The sequence below is a fragment of the Thamnophis elegans genome, chromosome 3, assembly GCF_009769535.1.
Source record: "Thamnophis elegans isolate rThaEle1 chromosome 3, rThaEle1.pri, whole genome shotgun sequence".
NCBI lineage: Eukaryota > Metazoa > Chordata > Lepidosauria > Squamata > Colubridae > Thamnophis > Thamnophis elegans.
Window position 1 is genome coordinate 128,877,627 of NC_045543.1, and position 21,914 is coordinate 128,899,540.

At 40.1% G+C, this 21,914-nt stretch overlaps 1 protein-coding gene across 2 annotated transcripts in view; it reads right to left on the minus strand.

The window, feature by feature from the left end:
• Positions 1-21,914, minus strand: part of WDR70 (WD repeat domain 70) — a 129,992-nt gene that overhangs the window by 35,955 nt on the left and 72,123 nt on the right. For both annotated transcript variants that reach the window (XM_032214340.1, XM_032214338.1), the window contains exon 11: positions 6,355-6,454. In XM_032214340.1, coding sequence (XP_032070231.1) covers positions 6,355-6,454 — 100 coding nt within the window. The remainder of the gene's footprint in view (positions 1-6,354; positions 6,455-21,914) is intronic.

The window sequence follows — 21,914 nt, forward strand, 5'->3', positions numbered from 1 at the left end:
AAAATGGTATCTTCAACAGATATAAATGTCTTCTTCACATCATGGTTGTATTGATTTCTTACTCTTTTTTTTTGTCCCCAAACTATTTGCCAAGTTTCCGCTATATTCCTCATCATTTCTCTATTTTCTTACAGGTAAGCATGTTAAGACAGTATTCAGATCATTGTGAAATTATTCAAATCATAGTTAACTTGTATTTTCCTCCATAGACTAGTAACAGCACGTGCTTTCAATAATATTATTGTACATACTCCTTCAGTTGTGGCAGAGATAAAAAATTTATATTAGCTATAAACACTGAAATTTAATGCATTTCTTATGAAATGGTATAGAAGAATTGGTATATTTGTTCCTAAGCTCTATCAACTCTATAAGAAAATATTGAAAATGGTATGTCATTTCTTCATTTAATGAAGTTTATATAACAGTCACACCAAAACCCAGAAAAGATCATACATTATATGTTCACTGTAATCCTACTTCATTGATTAACTATTAAAATCTTAACTGTTCTCTTTAGCAAAAAATTCTTCAGTTGAGTTCATTCAAAACTAGGCATGTATCAAATAATATTCGTCTGGCAGTAGATTTGATTGTTTTGAATAAAGGTAGAAAAGAGGAAGTTGTATTTCTACTGCTTGACGGTGGGTAAGATTTTGATAAAATATACAGGTAATCTATAGGTAGTCCTCACTTCCCAATTTCCTGCTAGTTTTCTTATTGACTTTCTTGCCAGAAACTGGCTGGGAAAGTTGCAAATGAGTATGAGTATGAGTATGAGTATGAGTAGTTTATTTATATGCCGCCCTTTTCCCTGGGGGGACTCAGGGCGGCTCACAATTCGGAAGGAAGGGAGAACAAACAGATTAACACATAAGACAGTACATCATTAAAAGCACAACATTCATACAATTCGGGTGGGTTACGGTCTTTAACCCCACGCCTGACGGGACAGCCAGGTTTTAAGGGCTGTGCGGAAGGTCTGGAGGGTGGCGAGGGTACGAATCTCCACGGGGAGATCGCTCCATAGGGTTGGAGCTGCCACCGAGAAGGCTCTCCTCCGCGTGGTTGCCAGTCGACATTGACCAGCAGATGGAACTCGGAGGAGGCCTAATCTATGGGATCTAATTGGTCGAGTGGAGGTAATTGGCAGTAGGCGGTCTCTCAAGTACCCAGATCCACTACCATGAAGGGCTTTGTAGGTGACAAGTAGCACCTTGAAGCGTACCCGGAGATCGACAGGTAGCCAGTGCAGCTCGCGGAGGATAGGTGTTATGTGGGTGAAACGAGGTGCACCCACAATCACTCGCGTGATTGGATCATGTGACCAAGGGATGCTAAATAAGTACATAAATTAAATATATGCATAAATGCATGCTGGTTGCCGAGCACCCAAATTGCAATTAATCCCTGTTAATTTTCTGGCATCCCTCAACGTCTGGTTATGCCATCATGTATGGAGATCATAAGTTACTGAAGTATCTCCATTATCATTGACATCTGCTGCCCCTCTTATCTTTTAACTGTGGTTTTTTAAAATGAATAATAGTTTTTTATACATTAACAATTTTATAGTTCTACTTCTTGCTGATCAGTCATTTTTTGTCAAGTGGGCAGCGATGTATTTTTGATGAATGAAATGAAATGAAACCCAGGACTCCCTTTTCCAGATGGTCTTGGGGATTTTTTTAAAAAAATACCGAAACACATTCGGTCCGTGATGGCGAACCTATGGCACATGCCACAGGTGGCATGTGGAGCCCCCTCTGCAGGCACGCAAGCAGTCACCCCAACTCAGCTCCACCATGCATGTGCACGCACCTCTTGCTGGCTGGTTTTCGGGTCTCTGTCACTCATGGACGGGGGCTGGGGTGCATGTGGGAGACGCACACATATGCATGGGGGTGGAATTGCGCATGCATGTATGGTGGAGAGGGAGAGCGTGGGGGACAGCGCCCTCCCTGCAGCCCATTTGGTCCCAAGAAGCTGCAGGGAGGCCTGCTAGGCCCAAAACCGGGGGCAAGGGGGGTCTCACACACAGGCGCAGGGAGAGGGGTGTGTCATGTGTGCATTGCATTATGGGTGTGGGCACGCACGTGCATGCTGTTGTGCCCCCACCCGTGTGCTTTCGGCACACAATGACAAAAAGGTTAGCCATCACTGCCTTAGGTCATTTAAAGGAACACATGGTTTACTAACTTACCTGCCAAACTTTAAAAGATCAAAGAAAGAGTCATTTTCCCCCTCATCCACTTGATGGGTCTCTGAAAATTACAGGGGATATTAAGGGCCACTTCTATCCTCTATCCAATGGAATGCTAGGGGGTCACATTTGCTCTCTATCCAATGTTACAAGAGGGCATGAATGATTCTATGGGTACACAGAAGTTGAGAAAATTCCTCTAATTAACTGAGAGAGGTCAAAACTGTTTTAATTACTGTCTACATGACAGAGAACACATAATATGCAAATCGGACCAGAAATACATCTCTTGACCACACTCATTTTTAATGGTTTTAATGCTTTTTTTTGTTGTTATTGCGTAATTATTTATATGCATGTTTTTTGGCAGTATGAGCTGTTAAGTATTACATATCTGAAATGGGTAGCTATGCAAACTGAATAATAAATTTAAAAAAAAATACAAACCAAGACTGCAGTGCTCAAGTCACAAGTTCTACACTATGTCCAAACACTAAGTAACTCAACTTTAGAAATATATGCAGAAGAACAACTGTATCTGGCAAATGCTCAAATATCTTTCACAAAAAATAAATCGCAATCAAGGTCCCTACAGCCTTGACAAACTAGGCCTTGACATGATCATTTCTCTGGAGGGATGATCTAAAAGAGAGAAACTCAGGCAGATGACTCTTGTTTATATTTTTAAAAATATGTTAGCAAATGTTTTCTTCCTTCACTGCTTTCCATCCTACTTCCCCACCAGCCAGCCTTAATCATAGTTAATATTACATCATCATCATTAACCATGACTATTAATGTTCATCATAGTTTCCTCCAAATCTGTATTATAAACTAGTTTGTGTGGTTAATAGAAAATCCTGATCAGAACTGATCCTAGAGATGATATTTCAAAAACTTTTAAAGTATGAGATAAAGTAAATAGAAAAGCCTTTGTAAACCAAAACTGGAGGGATTATTTTGCTATTTCTTCCCTGATAGTTAAAATTAGATTTATCTATTCTTTTTGTGTCTGTAAGTCTTTGACCAGAATCAGGAAATTTTATTCAGCCTTGGATATTCACTGAGTGATTGACAAATACCATCTTTCAACTCATCTTATATGGTTTAGATTTATTGACATTTGTATGCCGGCCACTCCCTAGAGACTCTGGGCGGCTCACAGACAAGACAAGGGACATATATAAAAAATAAAATAAGAATACAATAATTAAAATTACACAACATGCATACTGCTTAGAGTGGGGCTGGATATTAATCAACAGCCCCAGGCCTGCCGGAACAGCCAGGTCTTAGTAGCTTTACGGAAAGCCAGAAGAGTAGTAAGGGTCCGGATCTCTACGGGGAGATTGTTCCATAGGGCCAGAGCAGCTACAGAGAAGGCCCTCCCCCGGGGAGCTGCCAACCGACATTGACCGGCCGATGGTACCCGGAGGAGGCCCAATCTGTGTGATCTTATTGGTCTCTGGGAGGTAAATGGCAGGAGGCGGTCTCTCACAGCATATCACAGCAGAGATGGTATTCAGCAGGTTGTGACCAGTTCTGGAGAACCAGTAGCGGGAATTTTGAGTAGTCTGGAGAACTGGTAAATACCACCTCTGACTGGCCCCGCCACCATCTATTCTCTGTCTCCTGAGTCCCAGCTGATCAGGAGGAAATGGGGATTCTGCAGTAACCTTCCCCTGGAGTGGGAAGGGAATGGAGATTTTACAGTACCCTTACCCTGCCACGTCCACCAAGCCAAGCCAAGCCTACCAAGCCACGCCCATAGAACCAGTAGTAAAAAAAAATTGAATCCCACCCCTGCATCAAAGGGAGAACACATCTCAAGGAGAACATTGGAGGAAATAAATATTTAATCTTTCAGCTTTAGTAGAAAAGAAGGACATAAAGAAAAATAATCTAAGGACTAGAGAAAAAAGTTAAATTTTGGCAACCATTTGTCTTAAAATAAAGAAAAGAAAAAGAGACATCACCAAAGTCTGTCAAGTATGGAAAATATTTTCCTCTCTTTCTTTTCTTTACTTGGAGTCTACTTCTATAAAATGAAGCTATCTGTGAATAGCCATAACAATGTTTTTAAGAGCTGTGATGGCACAGTGGTTAGAATGCAATACTGCTGACTGATTGCCGGCTGTCAGCAGTTCAGTAGTTTGATTCTGATCAGCTGAAGGTTGACTCAGCCTTCTATCCTTCCGAGGTCCATAAAATGAGGACCCAGATCGTTGGGGCAATACGCTGACACTGTTAACTACTTAGAGAGGGCTTTATTGCTATTAATGTTCTGGCTTAAAACTTAAATTGAAATTTTGTATAGTTAATTGCCAAATTCAGTGTAACCCCCAAATTGCAGTTCTTCTCTATTCTTTACGCTTAGTAACAGTAACATTTTCTTTTCCTTTACTTCATTTAGATCATTAATATATAAATTAAATATTTTCTTAGTTTACTTCATATCTCCACTAAAACAAGTTCTTTCCTTTTAGCACTAACTTTCCAGTTTAACTTTCAACTTTCTATTTTAAAAATCAACTTACAATATTGATCCTGTTGTGACAAACCATGTCAAGTAGACGTTTCACCCTTCTACTGGCGTTTTTTTATATGGCTCTAACATCATTTCCAAAAGAGTAGAAAAGGTAGTGGAACCCTAGTATAGCAGATACTCATAAGCAGCTACACCCAGTTTGTGGCATCAAAAACTTGCACATGTAAAATCATTTTAAAACAAAATATATTGACTGCATAAATTTGTATCACATTAAAAGACAAGACGACATCTCTACAGCTTAATTTCAACCTATTTTTATGAACAAGCCAAGCATACGTTAGATAAAGATTCCCCTTGCACATATGTTGTTCCCAACTCTAGGGGGCTGTGCTCATTTCCATTTCAAAGCTGAAAAGCCAGCGTTGTCCAAAGATGTCTCCATGGTCATGCACACGGGATGCTGTTACCTTCCCACCAAAGGTGGTTCCTATTTTTCTACTTGCATTTTTACACGCTTTCGAACTGCTAGGTTGGCAGAAGCTGGGACAAGTTCATTACTTGGAGCTAGGGATTCAAACCACCAAACTACCGACATTTCTGATCGACAAGCTCAGCATCTTAGCCGCTGAGCCACCACATCTCATAAGCATACATTTCTAGTCATCTTTTATTATACTACATTTTATATAGTCCATGAATGTTTTAAGAGCTATTTTCAGGGTCAGAAGTGTTTCTTTAACTATCACTTTCTTACATTTCTCTTACATGCTCAATAGGAATAAAATTAGGAATGCATATAAGCAATTCTTCTGTTGTTCCTTTCCCTTTGTCCATGTAAGTGAGCCATCTTTGGTCTCACATCTCCAACAGGCAAACATTATGGTGTGCTATAATCAAAAATGTGGTTGCATTTCACTTTGTTTTAGTAGTTACTGCAGTATTATACTGCAACCCAACAAGACAAACACAGACTTCAGAGGTGAATTATAGCTGCAGAAAAAACAATTGCTACCAGCCTGTTTTCCATTGAGGACCTGTACACTGCATGAGTCAAAAAGAGGGCTGTGAAAAGATTTACAGACCCCTCACATCCTGGACATAAACTGTTTCAATCCCTACTCTCAAAACGATGCTACAGAGCTCTGCACACCAGAACAACTAGACACAAGCACAGATTTTTCCTGAACGCCATCACTCTGCTAAACAAATAATTCCCTCAACACTGTCAAACTATTTGACTAAGTCTGCACTACCAGGATTTCATTGGAAGTTCTTATTCCACCCCAAAAAGAATTCTGCCTTTGATCCCTTGCATTTGGGCAGGTGTGTCTGACTGTTGACAACACATCTGCTATTACTGGGGTCCTGTTTCTGCTCCTTGTCCCCCCCCCCACCGTTTTTTAAGCACTTAAGTTGTAACGTGCTTGATTAACATACTCATATCCTGACTGAGGATACTCGTGTATTTTAGGCATATAACCACCCTCAGGCAAATGGGCAATGGGAACTAGGCATAAGCTTCTTCAAAGCGGGATAGAAGTGCCTTTGTTCTCTTCCCCCATCCCCGGGGTTGGCAACCCAATTTTGCTTTATGAATTCAGCACTAGCTGTGACCAACTTGTACCCAGCACTATATATAGAAGGCAATGTGGACACTTACCTCCCCGACTGGCAAGAACGGTACCACTATAAGAAAATGTCAAACTTGATGTATCGGTGCCTGGAGCATGTGCTTGTCTGCAGTGAAACTTGGTATGAACCTGTGTGCGGAGCAAATGAATTATTACAAAGGTTTGCTAATTTTAGACAAAGTGCACCTGGTTCTTTGAGAACATCAAACACTTTTTATTGCATTCTTGGATTAAACAACTAGTAAGCAGTTTTATAATCTCGGGTATTAAGAGAAAACATGACAGCTGACATTCAGCTATTCTTGTTCATCCCCTTTTATATACATTTAACAGCTTAACTGTATATGCAAGGCTAAGGATTTGTTACACTTCCAAATATTTAGCTTTAGGATACAAAACTAAAATAATGTAACCATGCAATAGTAATGTAAATGCATCTCTTTCTTTTATATGAGTTAGAGGCAAATATGTATGAGTATAAAAATATTTTTAATCGGGAGAAAACATTCCTATCCTTTCTATGGAATAGAAAATTCAAAACCACAAAACAGTTTATCTTTTTCTGGATGTATCTTGAAAGTAAAGAAATCTGGAAAAGTTGGATGCCAAGCAGGACTGGATTTTCCTATAGGCTAACTAGGCTTCAGCCTAGGGCCTCAAGATCAAGAAGGGCCTACATTCAAATTGTTAGCAAAATTAAAATTACACTATTCTAAAAACAGTGAACACTAAAACACTGAACCAAAAATAAGGAGAAATTCTACGCATATGACTAATAAACAAACATAAAAATGAGATTTGAGAATATTTGAGAAGTTTATTTATATGCCGCCCTTTTCCCTGGGGGGACTCACAACTCGAAAAATGTATTGGTTAAGATCGTTCCAGTGCCGTGGAAGTTGGGGAGCCCGCCCACGTTCCCAGCACCGGTGGTCGGGCAAGAGGCGCGGCCGCTCCCAGTAGCCGCCCCGTCGACACGGAGCCCACCAGCGGCCAGGCAGGTGAGGGCTAGCGGGCCGAGCCGGGCAGCTGAGCGCAGCAGGGGAAGTGGCTGGCCTCGCTGCCTTTGCCACAGAGCAGAGCCGCCCTCCGTCAGGAGGCCGGCTATATATATTGATATATATTGATATAAATCACAGTAATGATGTATTTTATTGTCTCTCATGTAATTTACAAACTTAAAAATGGGAGGTGAAAGGGCCTCATAAGTGGAATAGCCTAGGGCCTCTTTTCATCTAAATCCGGCCCTGATGCCAAGCCTGAAAAATGCCAAGAAGCCTGGGTTAAAGTTTTTTTTTAAAGTCCCAAAAATCTGAGTGTCATTTGGCTTCCTACATGCTGCTATGAAAATGCATTTTGGGACTGGGCTTATTATCGAGGGAGGTCTTGTTTTCGGGGGAACAGGGTAAAAGATGAGCAATTTTTTGTAAGCTCTTTCCTTTTGAGGCAATGTTTTGGAAATATATTTTATAAATGTGGATTACATTTTAAAATATTAGAATAACTTCCCCATATCTCTTACTGGGAAAATGAAGGAAAAATGACAAAGCTCATACTGTAGTGGAAAAAATATACTCTTCTTTCTGATCTGTGAAACTGAATGCCTCAATCACACACACATTTCTCACACATACCAAATCAAAATTATAAATGACTATAGGTAGTTCTTGATTTACGACCACAATTGAACCCATCATTTCTATTGCTAAGCAAGACAGTTGTTGAGTTTTGCCCCATTTTACAGTTTGCTCCATTTTACAAGCTTTCTTGCCACAGTTGTCAAGTGAATCACTGCAGTTGTCCAGTTAGTAACATGGTTATTAAGTGAATCCGGATTCCGCGTTGACTCTGCTTGTCAGAAGATTGCAAAAGATGGTGACATGATCCTGGGACACTGTCATAGACACATGTTGGTGGCAAGCATCTGAACGGGGATACCTCCACAGTCATGTGAGAAACGGTCATGCTATTTCAGTGCCATTGTAACTTTGAATGGTTGTTACGGTAAGCAAACAGCTGTAAAGTCAAGAACCATCTCTAGCAACTTTTCAGTTCTTTTGATACTCGCACTAAACTCCATATAAAGCCAACAATCAAGCTACAGAATGGGTTAGGATACCCACAGAGTACTCTATATGCTACATTTTTTAAGATACTAGCACAGCTCTGCATCTTTTTATGAGTTTTGTTTTCAAAATACCAATCTTTTATCCCATGCTCTATTTTTGCATTTATAAATGGTTAATTTTCAGTCAGAATTTGTGATTTTGAAAGAAACTTCCCACAGAACCAACTAATAGATCTTTCCATCTTTTTTACTTTTACTTTTTACTTGAAGCCCCATTTCCAAGTTTGATCACAGGAGAGTTTTTAAAAAAGAATGGATGGTCTGGGCTTTGAGAACTGGACTTTGAACTGGTTGTCCACCAGTGGTGGGTTGCAGGCGGTACACCCCGGAACGGGCGTACCGGAGCCTGCCTGGAGCACCAGATACCGTTCAAGTACGGTGCTCCGGAGGGCCCACCCGCCCGCCTGAACTCCTTACCGGTCTTTTAAATCTTTGGCGCTTCCGCACACGTGCATGGCATGTACAGCACCTGCACAATGCTCTGCTGAGCAGCTGGAGCATTATGGAGGCTTGCAGAGGCACAAAGACACATGCGCGTGCTGCGCGCGTCCATGCAGACGTCACAAGGCCCGTTCCAATCATACCGGTTGGAACGGGATCCAGAACCCATCACTGTCATCCACCCTTCCTTCAGAATAAGGTGCAGTTACTCTCACTTCAGACTTATAAGGAATAGCAGTAGTAGTCATTACCAATGGTCTGGACTACCATTGGCGCACTCTTGCTGTGACTTTTTAGTTACAAACTCCAAGGTATTAAGGATATAAGACATTAAATCTCTGACATCTCCAGGAGCTCCTGGAACAGCTCTTGATTTAAATTTTGGAAACTCCTTGGCCATTAGATTAGACAACTGATTCATCGTAAGAACTTTTTAAGTTCAAAACAGCATAGAAATTCCTTCATCCTGGCAGGTTGGAAGCAATTAGGTTTATGAATAGACGCTGCAGCCCAGCAAATATTTTCTCCAGATGTAGGCACTGATTTAGAGAAAAATATATTGTCACTACAAGCAGATTCATCCAGTTACAGAAATCTTCCATCCTCTTTTTTCTTCTTCTAATCACCAGATCGAACTATAGGTTACTCAAAAGTATGTGACACAAACCAGTCATTTGAAAAATTTTCTCATGCTTATCCTTCTTCATTTGAATATGCTCTTTTTGTTCCTTAGAGATGTTTCAAGATTTTCAACTATGAGGAGAATGGAATAGAACTCACTGGCATCTGATCCTTCTCTGCTTATTACGGTGTGCTATAATAAAAAATGTGGTTGCATTTCACTTTGTTTTACTAGTTAGTACAGTATTATACTGAAACCCAACAAGACAGACACAGACTTCAGAGGATAATCAGAACTGCAGAAAAAACAATTGCTACCAACCTGCTTTCCATTGAGGACCTGTACACTGCACGAATCAAAAAGGGCAGCGCAAATACCGCTTTTGCCCTTCTCTCTCTGGACGCAGCGCTTCTGCTTGTTGAGCCACTTCCCCGAAGCCGGGAGATCCATGGCCAGCTGGTTTGCTTTTTCCTTCTTTTGGGGAGACTCGCGGAAGGCTTTTCGGGGAACAGGAGGAAAATGGGGAGGGGGGATTTTCCTGCCTGTTATCTATTCCTCAAGCTCAGTACAGACTGAGGGAAGGATGGATTCCCATTTTCCTCCCATTCGCCAAAAAGTCTCCATTCCTAACGCTGAAGTTTTGGAATGGAGGAGACGGTAGGTCCAGCTCACCGAGTCTGGCCTACTGTACCTCAAAAAAAGTAAGACCGCCTCGAAAATAAGCCCAAGTGCTTATTTTCAACTCTAAAAGAAAATAAGACTCGGTTTTATTTTCTGAGAAATACGATATAGTTTTTAACGCTCTTTTAATAATTATTTTATAATGGTTTAAGATGATTGTTTTATTTATTTACTGTTTTATTGGATTGTATACTGTAATAACTAGCAAAGTAAGTGAAATGCTACCAAATTTCTTATTATACCACACCATAATAAGCAGAGAATGTACACCATTCAGAGACACTTTTCATGGGCATATAAATTTGATTAATAAATATGCAAGTAACAAGCCAAGAGAGTTACCTGGATAATCTTCCTACATTGAATTTACAAAAGACGCTTCTTAAAACTTTGAAGAATTTTGGGAGAAGAAAAAATGAAAAGTAATAAAGTTTGTGTTTTATCTGGTCTAGCTGTACCTTTCTGGATAACCCAGGTAGAAAGAGTGGGAAAGGAGGAGGTCTTACAAGATCAAATAGGCTATAAGTGAGTGGCTATAAGCGGAATCTGGGAATGTGTGTAACATATTTCTCTAGTAAAATTATGAAATAGAAGACAAAAAATAACACCCGCCAGCAGCCTAAACAAAATTATTAGAAAAAGATAAAATACCTTTGTCTTACAAAATCACCATTCTGCAATTTTTTTATCCAGAATAATTGGTTTTTTGAAAATCAAGAAGCCAAAACTGCTCTCTGGGAAAATATTCTCAGCTATGACAAATATTATTTTTTTAAAAAAGAAAGCCCATGTGAAACATTTGGATTTATTGCTAAGCTGTTTTATCTGAAAGTGATAATACAAATTGGCCAGCATGAAATAATAAACATCATTAATTAAAACAAAGCATTTGGATTTAATTCAATTGCCCTCCCTTTATTTTTATGTTGAGTATGAAAAATGTTAATAGACTTGAAAATATTAAATTCTCACCACTCACTCTGTATAAATTATGTTAGTTGGCAAGTACTGATCTGTTACTTGGCTAGTATTTGCAAGTGCCAGTCCTAATACATGGCATGATTTAGTAGTATATTTAACTGCTTCTCTAAATTTGAAAATCTTCTTGAGACTTCTGTATCAGTAGGCATGCATAGAAATTGCTCATTCTTGTATGTAGTGCTTTAGAAAGCTGATTGTCTTGCTAGCCCTCCAAATCTTGCCAATAAGTTTAAAATGATGTTGCACCTGATCAAAACTTTACAGGATTAAGAAATAATTAGAAACTCATTACTATATTTAAAAAGGTGAAAGGGAGGACTATCATAGTAGGCTAAAATTTAATCTAATACAGAGATATTTCCTTATTAAAGACAGTTCCCAGCTGAAACAACACCTTGTATTCAAATTTCTTCTGTATTCATTGAGTTTCACACTGGCATCTTCAAACCTAATTAAATTAAATTAAATCCATTGGAATGTATGGTATGTCTAAAAAAAGTTGCAAGCCAACAGGAAAGGGAAGGTATGTGGGAGAAGGTCCTAATGGTACTCTCAGTTTCTAAACCATTTTAAGGGTATCAATTGCATTACCTTTGTACTCATCTCACACAATCAGTAGTAATGGACAGTAACTGCTATATTTCATTTAGACTTGATTCACCCAAAGCATCATTATTTTAGCTTTGTTGAAAAGCCAGCTGGTAAACACAGATTTTCCAAAACCTGATTGATGGTCTTGCTTCAGGACAGGCAATTTTATAAGGATCTGATGCAGCCACATAAACAACTCTAGAATTGCTTGATTTCTCTTGAGATTGTAAATTAGTGGCTACCTGATTCTAATCAGATGCAAAAGAAAAAGAGAGATTGGGACTGTGAAGTTTTCTGCTATGGCATATGGGGTCTTACTGCTAAGGAACCTGCCAAATTACAGAAATTGCAGAAAGTACTATACTGGTTATGCTGCAGCGGTGGGTTGCAGGTGGTACACCCCGGTACGGGCATACCGAAGCCTGGCAAGAGCACCGGATATCGTTCCAGTACGGTGCTCCGGAGAGCCCACCTGCCTGCCCGAGCTCTTTACTGGTCTTTCAAGTCTTTGGGGCTTCCGCGCATGCATGCAGCGCATACAGCACCTGCGCAACCCTCCGCTGAGCATCTGGAGTGTCGCGGAGGCGGTAAGATGCATGTGTGGCTGTACATGTACCGGTTGGAACGGGATCCGGAACCCATCACTGTTATGCTGGTATCCTTAAAATTGTTGATTTTAAACAAGACAAGGGTTGTCCTTTACAGGTAGTCCTCAATTTATAACCATGATCGTTTGAAGTTACAAGGGCACTGAAAAAAGTGACTAATTTTTTTTTCACATTTATGACCCTGGCAGTATCCCCATACTCATGTGATAAAAATTCAGATGCTTGCCAATGGGGTTGTGTGATCACCTTATGTCACCTTCTGACAAGCAGTGTCAATGGGGAAGGTAGATTTGCTAAAACAACCATGTTAAGAGCCGTGGTGGTATAGTGGTTAGGTTAGAATGTAGTATTGCAGGCTAATTCTGCTGGTTGCCATTTGCCAGCAGTTTGGCAGTTCGATTCTGATCAGCTCAAGGTTGATTCAGCCTTCCATCCTTCTGAGGTCGGTAAAATGAGGACTCAGATGGTTGGGGACAATATGCTGATTTTGTAAACCTCTTCAAGAGGGCTGTAAACCATTGTGAAGCAGTATATAAAAGTCCTATTGCTATTGCTACTGATCATACAACTGCAGTGACTCATTTAACAACTGTGGCAAGAAAGATTGTAAAATGCAGCAAAACTCACAGAAATTTTGGACTCTATTGTGACCATAAGTCGAGGATTATCTGTAACTATAACTGTACAACTCTGTTATAGCTTACACAGCAGAAGCACTTAAATACTGCTCTATGGTGCTTTGTAGCACTCTCTGGGCAGTTAACAATGTCAGAATATTGTCCCCAACAATCTGGGTCATCATTTTACTAACTTCAGAAGGACGGAGAGCCACATAATTAGCTTTAAAATTACTTGATTTCTGTTCAGATTGATGTATAGTATACATACTCTCATAATTAAATTGGTATCTGAATTAAGTGTTCGTAATTTTCTGTACTTTTGCACCAATTTCTACTATAAAAACTCAAAAGCTTATTGACTTTCCTCTTCAACAAACAGTCTTGATTAGCAGCTAATTGTAGTGTATTATTTTGGAAAATTATTCAGAAAATAGAAAACCAAGAGGGACAAAAATAATTAAGAAACTGAAACCTCATGCTCCAAAATCACAATACAGAGAATATTTTGAAGCCAGGGGTCTTTTCTCAATAATATTTTGGTTGACATAAAAAAAATACCCTCAAACTGCAGCTAGCTGGGACCACACACATATGTATACACAGCACTAAAAATTAAGTACAAAGTCTGGCACATTTAAGGTCATATCAGCTAAAGTGACTATGAGAAACTAATTGGGGACAAATCTAGATAGGAAAATTGGGTCAGCACTGAATTTCCTATTGCTTAGGCTGATAATTACTCCTGGATAGTAAAATAATGTATGTATGTATGTGTGTATGTATGTATGTATGTATTCTGAAAATGTACATGCATGCAAAATCAAAGAAGCAATCTTTGATAAGTATAAAGGTGCATTTTAATACAAAAAGATAAATAGTTGAATCTCATAGAAAATCTTGTTGGTGCTGAACATACTGTAATTGTGTTGAATGGTTAACATCTCATTTAACCATCTGTTATAAACTATCTAAGATCATACCAATTACAGCTATCAATAACATTTTAAGAATGGTATGCATCTATTTCATTTACAATCAAAAGACTCTCATAACTATTTTTATAACTCTCATATTAAGCATAAGAGGTTCCCTTGAATACCATAAAAATCAACCTGGGAGGATGATTTAGGATTTGAATCTAGCTGGAATTCTTTTTGGCACAATATTGTTTTGCCTAACTTTCAATAGGTCATCAAGATCAGCCATGATGATAATTCATAAATTGAATTATATAAATTGCAACTTCTACTACTTCATAGTGTGTTGTAGCCCTTTTTAAGGAGTTTACAGAGTCAGCGTATTGCCCCCAACAATCTGGGTTATCCTTGGAAGGATGGACGACTGAGTCACCCTTGAGCTAGTCAGAATTGAACTCCTGACTGTGAACAGTAATCAGTCTACAATACTGCATTATATCCACTGTGCCATCATGGCTCAGTTGATTGTGCAAATTGATGGCAATGTCCAATCATTCATTCTTTTGGGTTGAATGTTTTAGAGCAAGTCTATCAAACCTGTGGCCCCGAACCAGATGCGTCACATGCTGGCCACACCCACACCCATTTAGCGAAGGGGGAAAAACTCCTGATACGTCACGTGATGCCGCTGCGATGCCGCGACTTTGACACTTTTATTTTAGAGCAATTGAGAAAATCATCCAACAGCATTTCCCCCCAAAATCCAGCTTTTGGTTTAATTATCTGTATTTTATTCAGTTCCTGTTGTTACATTTAAGTATTAAAAACAAACAAAATACTTGAAACTACAAAATTTTTTGCACTGGCACAGTAATATCTAAAAAAGGCCTCCCCAGATAATAAGCCCAATTGGACTTTTGAGCGCCTGCGCTAAATAAGCCCTCCCCAGAAAATATTGCAACACAGTAGCAACCATGAGGTGACCATGATCGCCGCCTCCTGCACCTCAAAAATAATAAGACCTCCCCGAAAATAAGGCCAAGCGCTTATTTCAGTGATCCTAAGAAAATAAGACCCTGTCTTATTTGGGGGGAAACACGGTACAGTACATCCAACATGGCAATAGCATTGGAGTGGTAACCTATACTTCTTTAGGTTGTCAGTTTTTTTTTTGGGGGGGGGGGATATACATGCTAACTGTGAAAATGGAGCATGCTAAGTGCCCATTGTATTCTAAATTTAGTGAAAGAGGAATTAGATTGAGAAAAGATGATGATACAGTTGAGTAGCAAATTAAAATGGTCCATTTTGCAACATTTTGCAAGCCCCATTTGCTATTCTGTTTAAGTAAACAATGGAAGAAGGCAGAAGTTCTAAAGAATAAATGGATTATTTAACATCATTTCATCTTATACATTTGTGACATGGAATAGCTTCACTAAGGAAACTTATCTACTTATTATGAAAACACCATTTTCCGATTCAGTCTGCATCTTGCCAGCTACCCCAAACTGCTCACCTTTTTTCCCCTTCTCCTTTGACCTCATCTTGAATAATATACTTCTTGCCAGATCCTTAGCTATGAGGGGTCCTTGGTGGTCTCTGAGCTTGGCTGTTTTCTTACAGATGTTTCCTTACACTATGACGTTACCTAGTTTGGATAATGAAACATCTGCAACAAAAAGACCAAGCTCAGACCAAGGGCCCTTGGTTTGCGAACCTGAGCCACAAATATGCTCCTTTATTAGATCCTTAGCTATTTCAACTTCTCCTTCCCCGTGAGATTGTGTGTATCAGTGGTGGGTTTCAAAAATTTTTGGAACCTCTTCTGTAGGTGTGGCCTGCTTTCCAGGTCCACTGGTGGAACTTCTTCTAACCTCTGGTTCGGTAGATTTGACGAACCAATTTTACTGAACTGGTGCGAACCGGTAGGAACCCATCTCTGGTGTGTATGTGTGTGAGTGAGAGAATGAGACTTTAATTTATTCTCCCAGCTATTTGCCCAGCCTCAAGTTATCAGCCACAAGCAAAGCTTTGTATGAGTGGCAGATAATACAACAAGATAACAGATGTTTCACCTTTTCCATTCTGTCAGAGAGAGGAAGGTTAGTCAGATATGTTGTGCTTGAATTTAAGAGTGGAAGGTAAGATGGTGGTGAGGGTTTAAAATTCTAGAAAGACTGATGGATAGGATACTTCCAGATTTTTTTCTCAGCTGAACCTCGTAAAAGCTCAAGTGTTCAGGCTTTTGTTTGGCTGAAATAGTCTGGCTGAATTTCTGAGTCCCAGTATGTTTGTTAAATATATTCCCCTGTGTTTCTGTTTTGTGTACATCTCTATTGGAAGAAAACATTTTTGCTGTGGGCATGCTTCCCCGGCTGAGGGAAACGCGCTCCAAATATTTTGCTCAAAAATGTATCTTCCTGCTAAGGAAGGTGAGAAAGGTAAGGCTTGAGACCACATGGAGTGGTGGGAAACCATTCCACAAGTTTTGCTTTTAGTAAATTGGTGTTTTGTTGCACCGCAGCTGTTTTGCGAATGAGCATGTCCTCCACAGCAGACATCTCTGTAAAAATGCTCACCGCTTCGAAATTTTAAAAGCGTTCACTGATTCAAAAGGATTTCATATTTCCTACTAACAGAAGAGATGCCTAATCACTTTGACAGGACTCTGAATGAAAAGTGAAATAAATCAAATTTTCTGAGGAGGGAAATGGGATATAATCTGTCTTCTTATTCCCTGGGGGATCATGCAGTTTATAGAAGTCTCCCTTTTTCCTTGTATGATGATAGTGTTATCTTTATAACAAAGAGAAAAGCAGCAACTCTATAACTAGAATTTACCTTTTGTCCCCCCCCCCACTTCACTTGAGAGACCGCCTGCTGCCAATTACCTCCCAAAGACCCATTAGATCGCACAGGGTCGGCCTCCTCCGGGTTCCATCCACCAGCCAATGCCATCTGGCTACGACCCGGGGGAGGGCCTTCTCTGTTGCAGCTCCGGCCCTTTGGAACGAACTCCCCGCGGAGATTCGGACCCTCACCTCTCTCCTGGCTTTCCGAAAAGCCGTTAAGACCTGGCTGTGTCGGCAGGCCTGGGGTTGATGAGCTCCCTTCCCCTCTCGACAGGTGTGGTTGTTGGTTATTTTAAACGTCTATTTTGTATTTGCATGTTCCCCTTCCTGTTGGAGTTGTTCGCCGCCCTGAGTCCCTTTTAGGGAATAGGGCGGCATATAAATAAAATAAAACTTCAAACTTCAACTTCAAACTACAGGTAGTTCTGGACTTACAACAGCTCATTTAGTGACCTTTCAAAGTTACAACAACATTGAAAAATGTGACATGACCATTTTTCACAATGATTGTTGCAGCATCCCTGTGGTCACAAAATTCAGATGCTTGGCAACTGGTTCGTAATTAGCAGTAGCAATAGCACTTAGACTTATATACCGCTTTACAAGTGCTTTACAGCCCTCTCTAAGCGGTTTACAGAGTCAGCCTATTGCCCCAACAATTGGGGTGCTCAGTTTACCCACCTCGGAAGGATAGAAGGCTGAGTCAACCAGGTGGGATTTGAACTGCCAAACTGCAATCAGCAGAGGTAGCCTGCAATACTACATTCTAACCACTGCACAGTTCTTATTTATGACAGTTGCAGTGTCTTGGGATCAGGCGATCAGCTTTTTGCGACCTTCGGACAAGTAAAATCAATAGAAGATCCACTTAACCACCATGTCACTAAGTTAAATGCAATGATTCACTTAACAATTGTGGCAAGAAAATCCGTAAAAAGGGGCAAGCTCACTTCACAAAAGACGTTTCACATAGCCACATAATTGTTGGGCTCAATTGGTGGTCGTAACTCAAGGACTACCTGCACATGAAGGGCAAAAGCAGAAGCACAAGTACTATTTTGCTGTCTTCAAAAGGTTAAGCACTAGCAAAAGTATATATTTAAATCTCACAGATTTAAAAAGAACTCAGCAAGTTATTTTTGGTAGGAAGAATAGATATGGAACTGTGTTATGTCTCTTGTCTCTGAATTAGCGAATGCAAACAACCTGGTACTGTATTACTATAAGTTGTTTATTATAGAAGAGTGATGGCTTTTAAATATTGCAGCATCTCTGATGACTTGAGGTGAAGGAGAAAAACACCTTGCCCGGATAGACTGAGAAAAAAACACAAAGTACTTCACCATCTTACATCTTGTCTGTCTGTGCAATTGCAGCTGCCAAAAGTTTCCTCAAGTTGCAGAAAACATCATCTTTTTGCAGGGACAGCATCAAGATTTTGCTCTCCCAGCAGAGGCATTGTGCCAAGGACTTCATCACCAGACATTAGTCTTCTGGGGCTCATGCTTAAAAGGAAAGCTTCACAGGGATGACTTGCTTGCTGACAGCGTTGGCACAGAAAGGATGTCATGAAAAGGGCTGCCCCATTGGGAGCCCCTTAGGAGGATTTGTTTTATGTATAGTTGGGTTCCAGAAAGAAGGGAAGGACAAAAGGAAGGAGGGAGTCAAGGTGGAGTAGCCCAAGAATGAGTACAGGTAGTCTTCAATTTATGACCACAACTGAGCCCAAAACTTATGTTGCTAAGTGAAACATTTGTTAAGTGAGTTTTGCCCCATTTTCTTCCCACATTTGTTAAGTGAATCACTGGAGTTATTAAATTAGTAACATGGTTGTTAAGGGAATCTGGTTTCCCCATTGGCTTTGCTTTGCTAAAGCACATGGCCCCGGGACACTGCAACCGTGATAAATGTTGAGCTAACTGTCAAGCATCCCAATGCAAATCACGTGACCATGGGGACATCATGTGACCATGGGGATGCTGCGGCGGTCGTGAGAAAAATGGTATAAGTCACTTTTTTCAATGCCGTTGTAACTGAATGGTCACTAAGCAAACTATTGTAAGTCAAGAACTACCTGTATGTATATAATAACCTGTATGTATGTATGTATGTATGTATGTATGTATGTGTGTGTGTGTGTGTATATATGTATGTATGTATGTATGTATGTATGTATATATATATATATATATATATATATATATATATATATATATATGTACACACATACATACATACATACATACACATATACATATATGAATGAATATGTATGTATGTATATTCATTCCCTTGGGATGAGCAGTCCAAGCTGTGCTCGATAGAGGAGGAAGGAATAGTAGCTAAGCCTCCATTAATTAATATGTATGAAGTAAAAATGACAAAGTTAATTACAGGTGGAAGGTGGGTGGATGCAACACACGCAATAGCCAAATTGATTAATGATGTATAAAGGCAGCTATCTCTTTAATAGTAGTTGTTACACTCTGATGATGTTAGCAAAGGCTAATGAAAGCTAAGTGGGTAATATATTTTAAGTTCCGGAGATCACAATGTCTGTCTCTTCGTGAGTCCGTGTGCGTGTGTTTGTGTAGAGGTGGGCGTCACATACTGTAACAACCAGTTCACCCAGAACCCGAAAATGTGAGCATGTGCATGCGTGCGGTAGCAAACACACCACGATTATATAGGACAGGATAGCACCGGGGGGAGGGGGAGCAGCCGCTGGTCAGAACTAATGGTTCACTTAAACCTGTCTGAACCGACAGCAGCTCACCTCTGTAGGGGTGTGTGTGTGTCTGTGTGTATTGTATGCCAAGGTGGCGCAGTGGTTAAATGCAGCACTGCAGGCTACTGCTAGATCAGCAGTTCAGCGGTTCAAATCTCACCGGCTCAGGGTTGACTCAGCCTTCCATCCTTCCGAGGTGGGTAAAATGAGGACCCAGATTGTTGGGGGCAATATGCTGACTCTCTGTAAACCGCTTAGAGAGGGCTGAAAGCCCTATGAAGCGGTATATAAGTCTACTGCTATATTTTAAAAAATGGGAGCATGCAATCTAGCTATTACTGGAAAAAACAGGCTGAGCACTAACTGGCCTTGTTTTTTTCAAACTGTAGTTGAATCAAGGAAATTTAGGTAGCTCCTCTTGTAAAGAGGTCTCCTTTGTCAGAAGCCCATAACTTGGCCTAGGAGGGGGACAGCCTTTTCTTGCCTCATTCATACTCAATAGAATACATTCTTTAGAAAGTAATATTTTCCTCCACTCTTAATGGAGATAAACCTCAGATTTTGTTAATTGATTTTATTTTATAAACAATATATTTAATGTATTTTTTAAAAAAAAACTTTTTATTTAATTATTGTTAGCATCCATTTGAATAAAGACATTAATGGAAGATCTAAGCACTTATATAGAAGACTGTTTCATTTTTGTCTTTTTTTAGCAACAGGGAGGAGAACTTCAGGCTAGAACTTAGGAATTACTGGCAGGACTAGATGTGTATAGAGAGATAGCTAATATTTGCTTCTGGCATGCTGTATGTGATTTTTTTTTCAGGTTCTGTAGCAGAGGTCTGGCACACATACCTCTGGAATAAAAAAATATGGAATACTTATGGGTATGGAAACTTTATCTTGAGCTTGCAAAAAAAAATACTGTCTATTTGGATGTCTTTCATCTTATATTTATTCAAGAAATTTCCAGATGGAGCTAAATGTTCTTCAAAGGTTCACATGAAACCATTCATTTGTCATATGAAAAGAAGTAAAGATTGATAACCATAGTAAAATACCCAGTGAATTTACATTTTGAATTGCACAAAATGTTTATAAGTGCATAATACAAGGCAAAACTCTAAAGGAAACATTTCTTTTAAAAAGGCAAAACAATTCATTGATTCAAGTGGCATATATAGTCCAAATAGTAACAAATATGATTTAGAACAGGGGTGCCAAACTGGATTTCATTGAGGGCTGCATCAGGGTGGTGTTTGACTTTGGGGGGCATGACCAGGGTAGGTGTGGCTCCACTTTTGTCAGGGGCACCTGTGGTGGCCCGAGTGCTCTGCCAGTGAAAACGGGGTCCCGTGCTCTGTTTCCAGCACTGACAGCCTCCTGCAACCCTCTGCCAGCAAAAATGGGGAAAAGTAAAAAAGTGAGCTCTGTTTTTGCTAGCAGAGGCACCTTGGGTCGGTCCTTCAATGTTTCCAGGCCGGCCCTTCAGGACAGATCTAAGCGCCCCGCAGGCCAGATACAGCACCAGGCCTTGAGATTGACACTCCTGATCTAGTAGAAGAGTACTATATATTCCTACTGTGTTTCCCAGAAAATAAGACTGTGCAAATGCCAACATGTGAATTGAGCTCATAACCATGACAGTGGCAATAAACTTGTTTTGCTCCATATTTTTATGTGCTAAATTCCTTTCAACCAAGAGATGTGTGGTTGACAAAAGTACACAAAGTGGCACTGCGTCCTTTCTGCACGTCTGTTAACGGTAATGCTGGAAGATCATGAAATGCATGTAGATCTATCATATTAAGATAGTAGGGCAGCTGCTTCTTTAGGAAAATACTGCAGATCTTGCTTGGGACTGATCTCCTTGGCTTGGTGGTCTCAATAGGTTCCTTACAGTTGTTGCAACCAATGACTCCAGGCTGAAAAGACAGCTGATTGTGTGCCTACACAAAGAAGGCTCAGACAGCACCTTGTATCAAGGTTCTATCACAATAAGGGGCAGGACCTCCTCATCCCCACTATTTTATTCTCCCTGGCACTACTCCAGCATTTTCTTGTTCCCAGTGGTGGATGCCCATCTACTCCAGGTAGCTGCATGTGTTCTGTTCTTACGTTCTTGCCTTCTCAGAGTACCTAAGGCAGAGAAGGAATCCCCATACGGTTGTATATAGCAGGATAGGGTCTGAGCTCAACTATGGAGGGTGGGAGAGGAGAGATGACCCTGCCTGGAGTTTCAGTACCGCTGGATTACAACAGTTTTTTCAGTTTGGTTGATCCTAGATGTTCTCCATGCTCTTCACAACACTTCCAACTCTACGTTAACAGTAACCCTAACTTCATTGCAGAGGTATCAACATAGTTTAGGTAGATGAATAGAATGATGAAATAATATAATAGCTGTTTGCAGG